The sequence below is a fragment of the Plectropomus leopardus genome, chromosome 11 (assembly GCF_008729295.1).
Source record: "Plectropomus leopardus isolate mb chromosome 11, YSFRI_Pleo_2.0, whole genome shotgun sequence".
NCBI classification, from domain to species: Eukaryota; Metazoa; Chordata; class Actinopteri; order Perciformes; family Serranidae; genus Plectropomus; species Plectropomus leopardus.
The window spans coordinates 9,928,084-9,937,804 of record NC_056473.1 but is presented as its reverse complement, the minus strand read 5'-3'; the positions used below and the strand labels follow the sequence as shown (position 1 = coordinate 9,937,804).

The 9,721-nt window shown below is 40.1% G+C and overlaps 1 protein-coding gene across 2 annotated transcripts; it reads left to right on the top strand.

Moving 5' to 3' along the window:
• The first annotated feature begins 96 nt into the window (after positions 1-96).
• Positions 97-9,237, top strand: LOC121950551 (glucoside xylosyltransferase 1-like). 2 transcript variants are annotated; one of them, XM_042496584.1, is made up of 8 exons: positions 97-428; positions 1,031-1,123; positions 1,938-2,121; positions 2,456-2,587; positions 2,696-2,947; positions 3,818-3,941; positions 4,146-4,318; positions 7,197-9,237. In XM_042496584.1, exons 1-8 carry the CDS (start codon positions 211-213, stop codon positions 7,356-7,358), a joined length of 1,338 nt encoding a protein of 445 aa, XP_042352518.1. In that variant the 5' UTR covers positions 97-210; the 3' UTR covers positions 7,359-9,237. The 2 variants fall into 2 exon arrangements, with proteins under 2 accessions (XP_042352518.1, XP_042352519.1); XM_042496585.1 differs by lacking the exon at positions 1,031-1,123 and having other exon boundaries at positions 7,197-9,230.
• The last annotated feature ends 484 nt before the right edge of the window (positions 9,238-9,721 follow it).

Here is a 9,721-nt window from a genome sequence, read left to right as displayed (position 1 = left end):
TGTCCACTGTACACACACAGTTACTGATGGTTGATCAAACGAAACACGTGTGACAGACGTGGGAGGGGCAGAGAACTGTAAACACCAACTGTGCTCTTCGGCTTAGCTCCTGACTTGATTTATGAGATGGATTAGTTAGCTGGTAGCGCATCAGATGGTAGCTAAGATCAATAAAAATGTTCCCTTAGCGCATAAAACTTGAACCGCAAAATGCGATGCTACCTTCAAGCATTTTTGCTGTGCTTGGTCTTCACCTTCTTTTCACTGTTGTATGTGTTTAATCAACTCGCCTCCATCCTGGAGGACAGAGACGACTGGGACCTGAAAGAACAGCGGGTACCCGACAGGCGCAGTCATGACTCCGGGCACCCTCTCAGGAAAAGCCCGGGACCGGCAGGCCTTCGAGATGGCGAAGAAGGGCTTGACAGGTAGCTAAGCTAACTAGCTAATCTGTCATTTAGCGTTAATTTCATTCAGTTTCTGAACATAATAGTAGTTAGCTGGTGCCAAGTAGCTTTAGCTACATTTGCAGTTGCTCTAAAGTCAGCGTGACTTTTAGGTTGGGCCAAAATATTACACAATGTTTCAGTTAAAACGTTCATTGACTTGCTAAGGTAACGTTAGCAGCACGTATGACGTTAAAGATGGCTGGTTAACGTTACCAGACCTACGTAAAGAACAGCTTTGACAATAGCTGTGTAAATACAGAATATAGTCAGCGTTTCAATTTCGCTGTTTTATACCCATGGTCTATGTCTTCAAAAACCGCTAATGCTATTTAGTATGCTTATAATGTCGATAAAATGCCACTTGTTAGCAAACTAGTTAGATAATTAATTAGCCATTAATGTAACAGCTAGCTGACTGATTCTTTGTCTATTAAGCTTTTGGCTGGATTCATTGGACGGCCACCTGTTAAACAACTAACTCTAGGAGTCAGTTCAGGACAGATCTAATCCCAAAACATGTCTGATGTCCAAGAGATAAATTGAACACTGAGGATCCCAAAATCATGTTTTTATTCTGTCAGGTGTAAATCACTGTCAGTTTCTTACTGGGATCCATATTGGAGACTGCCTGCTGATGTTTGTGGAGTGAACTGCTTATTGGGATCACCTCTTAGGTATGAATGGTTTTGTGCATCTATATACATAGATTACAAAGCTTTTATAATCAGTAGACATTAATTTACAACTTCCCCCTACTTACCAGGCCCTCAGTTCAGAGTAAATGCTGGATTATGGTGGTCTACACACAGTGTAACTTGAAACTATTTGTGAGTTTTTAAAGTCTTAAGTATGAGTAGTTCTCAGAAATCTAACATGTTGACAACTTGGTCAGTGACTTTGACTTGCTCACGTGGAGCCATCTCATTATCACAAGTAGGCTTTGGGGATTTGGTGAAAGAATACTGTTCTCTACATTTCATTTTAGCCTGAAATCTATAGATTGACATTCACTACACTCCATGAAACATGCCAGTAGCTTATCAACAGTCTTGCTACAGTTTAACCAACTGTATGTTTGCTTCATCAGATTCAAATGTGGGGGATAACTAGAGCCTTGTATGACATAAACATTATTTTGTCAATTATAATTGTGTATAGGCTTGCCATACTATGATGTGTAGAGATATATGATTGAAAAATGGTTAAGTGGTCTTTGAAATGTGTGACAAGTTATAATCATGACTTGAAAGTAGTAGTTTACAAGGAGCGCTTGGAGGTAGCACAAAGCATGAGAGACCGTCCTGCTCTACATCCTTTCATTAATGACAGTTCTAACCCTACAGGGCCAAGCACCCATCAGCTGATCCTGCTGATATCTTCATTACTTTTCTCTCTCTGCACTTGCCAGTGTATCTGTGCTGTTGTATAAATAATCTAATCTAAGACAGGGCTTATTACTGAATCATTTTATTTTGTCTTGGCTCCTAGAAAGAGGTCAGCTTCTGCAGTCAAGGAAAAACGTGATGAGAGAAGTCACCTGGCTGTGGTGGCCTGTGGCCCCAGGCTAGAGGAGACTCTGACCATGTTGAAGTCTGCTGTTTTCCTCAGCAGAAAGCCTCTGCACTTTTATATCTTTGCTGAGGATGATCTACATGACCGCTTCAGAAATGCTGTAAGTGTTATCCTCAACAACACCAGAACTTTGATGCGCTTGTGTGTTCATTTTCTGGTTGTAAAACAGTAGCCCAGCTATAACTAAATCTGTGTCACCAATGTCTTATACCATTGTCAACTGGTGTATTCAGCATCAAATTAAGAAGCCATTATTGGAACCATTGCACACATTTCAAAAGCAAACTAGAGGCCTGTTTGAGAAACTGCCATTCTGCATGCATCTTTACAGGAAAGCATTCTTTTTGCACAGTTGTTGACACTTTTTGGCCCAAAGGCTGAGATGCATCATTTTTGTGGATACTGTTGAGGTATAACATTTTTTTTTCTTAAAGCTGGATTCCTGGCCAAGGACAGTTCAGACCAAGTTTAACTTCACCATCTATCCCATCACTTTTCCCAAGGAGAATGCAAAGGAGTGGAAGAAGCTCTTCAAACCTTGTGCCTCTCAGAGGCTCTTCCTGCCAGTGAGTCTAGAGTCATCCTTCATGTGTTTGATTTTAAACCATTACAATTACAAAAACAGTAAAACATTTGCAAAATGTGCTCATGAGTTTTTGGCGGTCTGTTTTCAGCTGATCCTAAAGGAGGTGGATTCTTTGCTCTACGTGGATACAGATATAATTTTTCTGCAGCCAGTAGAGGAAATCTGGGCCCTTCTTTCTCACTTCAATTCGAGTCACTTAGCTGCCATGGCTCCAGAGCACGAGGAACCACGCATTGGCTGGTACAACCGTTTTGCCCGCCACCCTTACTATGGCAAGACAGGCATCAACTCAGGGGTCATGCTCATGAATATGACGCGCCTCAGGGAGAAATCTTTTAAGGTAATTGTTGTGGGTTTTTTTTCCTTATGTAGTTTTTTTGCAGCATGTTGCAGCTGTTTGACCATTTGTCACAAAGTTTTAACATTTTTAACATCAAACATATCATTTTTGCAGAGACTAGATATCAAACAAAAGCCAGAGACTATTTTTTAAGTTGCTGTGAGCTGTAAGTTCACCATTTCTTAGCAGAGGGTCTCTTCTTTCTCCTCCTCTGTGCCGCTGCCTGCATGTCCACAGCTCCCATTGTTAAAGAGTAGAGTGAAAGTCAAGAAAATTCACTTTGCAGCAAAATCTGGGGAACAAAACATCCCCAGAAGTACACTGGAGACTTAGGGTCTCTGACTGATGATTCTAATCTCCAACTTTCAAGGGGCATTCCTCTCTTAATGTGCATTTTATTATGTCCAGGTCCCAAATATTTATGAGAAAGTACGGTTCCGGTTGGTTCAAACATTACACATTTAATATGGGCCCTGTCAATGTCAGTAGGCGGATATTTGTATTCTTATCTATGGAGTAATATAATGTCATATTATCCAGTAATATTATACATCAGCATTTTTGCTTGATTCACATGACTACGCTTTTTTCTAGGGATGTGTAAAATTTAGACAATGAAAAACAGTTCAAAATACTGAAGGATTCTTCAGGAGTAGCTGTACCACCAAGATTGACCAGCTGAGGTCACTCTTGTGATTCTTTTCTAAGCCATCACAATGCGCTTGCTCCATAGGAGGAAAAAAAAGAACTGTTTCTTTGAGTTGTTGTGAAGTGTTGACAGAGGGATTCATTTTCCAGAATTGTAGGTTTATGTTATCCTGATGCAAAATAACAGGAATGCTCTTTTGATTGTTGCATTTTTCCTTCTAGAATGACATGACAACAGTTGCACTGAAGTGGGAGGAAATGCTGATGCCTCTTCTCCAGAAGTATAAACTCAATATCACTTGGGGTGACCAGGACCTTCTAAATATTATATTCCACCATAACCCAGGTTTGTGCAACTACATATACAGAGTTATTCTGAGCCATGAATGTTACATTAGTTTAGGATACTAACAAGGTTTCACTAAACACATTAGGTGTTTGAACATTTACCATCAAATAAACAAATATTTGAGGGTTTGTAACAGGTTCTTACTAAACAACAAGCTATTCATGATGCTTATCAACCCACTTATGTCTTGCTGTATTACAGAGAGCCTATATGTGTTCCCCTGCCAGTGGAACTACCGTCCAGACCACTGTATTTATGGCAGTAATTGTCAACAAGCTGATGAAGAAGGTGTCTTCATTCTCCATGGTAACAGGGGAGTTTACCATGATGACAAGCAGCCAGCATTTCGAGCCGTCTACGAGGCCATCCAAAAGGTAGAAACTGTCTCTCCAATTAAAAAATTCAGGATTTCTCTGAGCCCCCACAGTAAAATAAAACACCTGAGATATTCCTATTTGTTAACAATCACATTGCCTTTGAAAAGTTTCCTGAGTCAGGGCGTTTGCAGGTCATTAAAAAGTCTTTAATTGTCTTAAATTCAATTTTATAAATTTTAGTCCTAAATGTTATTAGTCTTACATTTGACTTTGTGAGGTCTTAATTTCCTTAACATTTGTATAATTATATTCCTTTGGTCAAAATGAGTCAAAATACTGTCTTTTTATTTTATACTTGAACTTACATGTTGGCAAACTGTAGATTAACTCATCTCACTCTAATAACCATATTCCTACATAAAACCACCCTCTGCACAGAACAACGTATAAACTACATATATTTGTCCAAAAATCTTAAGTTCGTTTAAAAAAATGTCTTGAAAGGGTCTTAAAAAGCATTAAAGTGTCTGATTCCTGCAGACACTCTGTTTTTATTCTTTCCAAAGTTTGCTAAGAGTTCCAGACACAGTTGGCTGAGAGACTTAACGTAAGGGGAAGTTAATGTTTGAAAGGCTTTGTTTATTCTACTGAGGAGCAATCATTTTTATAGATTTTCTTTCTGGTGCCTCTGTTTCTTCAGCGGGCAGTTGTGTAGGTAGACCAGGCTATTTGGAGAACCATTTTCTTGTCATTACATTATCAATAGGCACTCCAGGCCATTGCTTTTCTCTCATAGATGCATCCGTCCACCAGTGCTAAATCAATAGCCTGTTAAATATTTCCGTCATCCTGTCTTCGCTCGTCCAAACCAGAAAATCAGCTACTGGCTTCGACCACTGGAATGGTTACTCTAGATGTTGTCAGCTAAAAGGTTAAATTTCATGAAGTAAAGAGGCAAGTCGGCCAGTCAAAACTCTGCTTCTCACTGATGTGCTTTTAAATGTTTTTGGACAACAATGGAGGTCTGTGGCACAGAGGGATAAGCTATATCAGAAATGGAACACAGTTAATAAATACTTCTTAGCGGGAGCAATTTATTGTTGTTTTTGGTCTTTTCATTGGACTTGTTAATAATGAGAAAAATCTAAAATCCCCACCCTCGTCCTTTAATATCCTCTTGGGTTTGTGCGTAGGCCTCATTTGATTTGGAACAGCTGGTGAGGTCTGGCTGTCTGTCTACGCCTTCTGTGTAAACTCTAAACTTTTTCTCAATTGTAGCATCCCTAAGTTGGTATTACACCCAACAGAGCACTGCCAGTGCATTGCTGGCACTTGAAAATGAAGACAGAACTTGGAATAAAAAAGTATGACATCTGTCAGATTTACTCTGTGTTATTTATGCTTTTAGAGCTTAAAAGTCCAACACACATCCGTCATCAGCGGGAGAGCAAGTGAGCCGGAGAGCTCTCTCGCTGCTTTCGATCTGCTCTTGTTGATTTCAGCACACCGGTCAACATGCAGGCAGCAATCGGGGGAGTAAGGGAAGCTTCATTAGCTGGTCTCCATCCATTACCGCCACAGGGCCCAGCCTGGCCACTATCAGTGCGGGCAATGTTCTCAGCCATTAAGTAAACGAGCGGGCTTCATTATGGGGCACTCGGCGCTCGTGCCTCCATCAGTCTCTCCGACAGCACAAACATACGGCATCCAAGACAGCACATACCAGACCTGATTTTAGCAGGCGGAGGAGAGCCGTGGTTTGTCATTAGTAATCACAATATGTGTCCTGTATTAAGGAGATAAATTTAAGATACAGGGCTTTGTAGTACAATTAGCTTATTAGAAAACAGCTTGGACTAACTGAGGAGCGTTTCGTCCTCTGTTGTTGTATATTTTGTTGAAGCTTTTATCAGTGCTTCCTGTTGCTCCAGCTCCTTAGGCTGCCTCCCACTTTGTTCCCACTCAGTCCTTTGAGGACAGCATCCCAAAGCCTGGAGCAGACAATTCTGGAGGAAACTCTCATTTCCATCCCACCAAGAGCTCCTTAGTCAGCCGGGCTCCCAAGACAGGCTCTCCCAGCAAGCAGACGAGCTTGCAATAAAGGGCACTACCATTATGCAGCCAAGCCCACAGAAGTGTTGTAAAATTTTTAGTGCTGATGCTAGTTTGAGACATCATGATGGCTGTGTGGACAACGCACCAGCAGCATCCACATAAAAATCGATAGGAGGCTGTTAATGGTGCTTTATTGCCTGCTGCAGTATGTGAAAGATAATAAAGAAAGTGTGCTTTGAGTTACCTAATGCTCGGCCAAACTGGTGTCAAATGAGACGCTGTAAAATACTGATTTCTTCTTATTTACTAGAGCAGTAAAAGAATGGTGTGCCACAAAACAAAAACAAAAGGCCTGCATCCTTATTTACATACGGTACGTGACAAAAGCCTTAGCTGCCTATATTAACTGGCTGAAGAGCTGGAAGTTTTATCTTCGCTGTTCACTTGGTGACACAAAAGCATCCAATAATGAAGCATATCTGGAATGCTGCAGCTGTAGCTTTCGCCAATGCTGTTACACCCTACTGAGCCCATTCATGTGTAGTTTTGGTAACAGATATTCATCATCCAAGCACACTCTGAATTGACAGTTTTGAATCAAATGCAGAATGTTATTGTGTTGAAGTGACAGTGATAAATGTGGCACTTAATTTCTGCGATTTGAATGCAGTGCGCGTTGTCCCATCATGGCTGTCACAGCAGGCAACAGGTGTAAAAACACACACCGCTGCTTTATTTTTTTTTGCACGGCATGTTTTGAGTCTTTCTTGAGCAATTCATGTGAAGTGGGTTGAAAGTAAAGACACAGGAAAGCGGTAATAAAATCTGAAATGTATTCTAAAATCAGAAACTAATAATACCTACAACCTTTTCATGGCAGTACCCATTTGGTGAGAACATGGAGACCTCACTGCTTCAGCCGCTGGAAGCGTCGTTACAGACTACCACAAATACGTACTGTGGGAGAGCCAGTCATCTGTTTACGAAGAGGTTAAAACAGAGCATCATGTCTGTTCAACAAGACGTCACACAGAGAAGATGATCAGGACGGCACTCTGATATCATTGATATCTTGATTAGTGTCTAATTTCTGTCTGGAAGTAGAGACGTGGATGTAAGACACTCCTGTGGAGACAACGAGCTGGATGACAAACAGACTCAGGTCAACACTGAACTGTTTACAAACTGCATATCAAGAAGGGAAGGATAATCCATGGAACAGGTTATAGTTTTTACTCTTAAGTGAAGCCAGTGTTGGTTCATATCTGTCCGATGAACACAATCGGGTCTGCTTTCTCGCAGTGGTGGATAATGCACTGAATCCACTTTGCCCTGCAGAGATTTTTGACTCCATAGTTCTCAGAAAGGACACTTGCTGTATTCTAGACAATCAGATTGCATTGTTTTTGTTCTGAAAAATAACCTACAGTCGGTTTGTACAGTTGTATAAGGTATTTTGAGGGAAAACACAGCAGTGTACTTAAATATGTACTCTTATTGAGATTACTTTATAAAAAGTTTTTTTAATATAATTTTGCTTTCAAGTTTTGTACTCGTGCCCACTCTCATTCCCAGGGGGTCAAATATCAACGCTTGTGACGTCCCTTTATCGATATCGATGCCAAAGGCATGCTTTAGCGTCTTTCTGAGACACACCAGGCTTTCAGTTAACTTCATTTAAACCCAACTGCGGCAATACTTAACTCTGAGAGCAGCTGATATAACGAAGAAAGGCCACGGAGGGAGAAAGAAGAGAGGAAAGGCGGATGGTTCAGACAAAACTGGACTCTCATCCAGGAGATCAGTTTGTGTCCAGTATGAAACCAAAAGTCAGTGTTGTTGTCACATAACATTACATCACTTAAATTCCTACGTCCTGTGTGATGTTATGCAGTTTGTGAAAAGTCGTTGCGCACTGACTTCAGTCGTGATGTATTTACATCATCATGTCAGGTTGTATAACGAACATACTTATTCTGATCCAACCAAGTAGTTTTGTTTCACAACTGTTTTGCACAGGGGAGAAGTTTTCCTTTCAGACTTTCCCCCAGAAAGCCTGTTTTGATAGCAATCTATTTATTTCAACCCAAACCACAACTTTTGTCCAAACTTTAACTAAGACATCCTTCTCTGGCAGAAAACTTCTCTAAGTGGGTCCATTTCACAGCATGAATCATGTTTTTACAACATGTTTTAGCTATGTGGCCTGTGCTTCGCTATCAGACGCTGTGGGGCGTGACTATTTGTCGGTATTTGACAACCTAGGATGAGAACGGTTAGCAATATCATGGAAAAGGGTTGTCGTTATTTTCAGGTACATGTTAGTTAGACAAGTTATAGAATATGATCTGTATTTATTATTATTGGACATCTGTGACAGAAAGCACTTTTGATGATAACCTGAGGCTATCATTTCATATACTCTGGTATGGGAGTATGTGGAAACATTGTTAACTGTATGCTCTGTTAGCATTTAAGTCATCTCAGCAACTTCACCAATATGAACATGTTTTCTTGTAACTGGAACAGTGTCAGAGAGAGAGCAGTAAGTTTTCAATCAAGCCAGGTCGCGTCATGAAATCTGCCTTCAGGTTTAGCAAACAGTTGCACTATTGATTTGAGAATGAGGATTGTAATAACACAAAAATATCTAATTATAATGTTTTACTCATAAGCCAGCTTTGACATTCAAGTGTTTATCAAATGAATGGGAAATAAATCTTTTATTAAAAAGCATTTCTAATGGTGTCTGTGATGTAGTATCTCAAAAGTATATATGTTTGTGATAAATTAAAGCATTTTAAATGTGACAGCTCTTAAGTATTTGATATGGGTTGGAATTTCCTTTGTTGCTTGAAGAGTAAATATACAGTCCTTTGGCCTCAAATATCATTTTTATTATTAGAACCTCTAAGAGAATTTTGTTTTTAGTAAGGCAAATTAATTTTGGGGTAATTAATTATTTGAAAATCCCTCATCTTTAATTTACAAGGCTTGGTTCTCAGTTACTTACATTTTGTTTTTTAATTCTTCACATTAAATTTTTTGCATGAGCCATCATTTCCACTTTGCATAAACTTTTCCTTGTTTCCCACTCACACCACACCAAAACTGAGCATGTTTAAGAAGGCAGCAGCAAGCTAAAAATAAGAAATTAATGTCTGAGTGTGAAGACTTGAGGAAGTGTTGTTAGATGGCCGAAAAGGAGCTGATGTGTCTGGGTCAGTAGCCTCTGGCTCTTCATTTCACAGGCAGATTGACAGACGTGCCTGGAATAGGCAATAGATCTGCATGATGAATTTAAAGCGGTCTCAATTTCTAAGAAGCTGTGAGATAGATCCATTTTCTTCATGAGAAATTACGAAGTGTGCAGCACCAAGTGTGTGTGTGGGGGAGTGTCTGTGT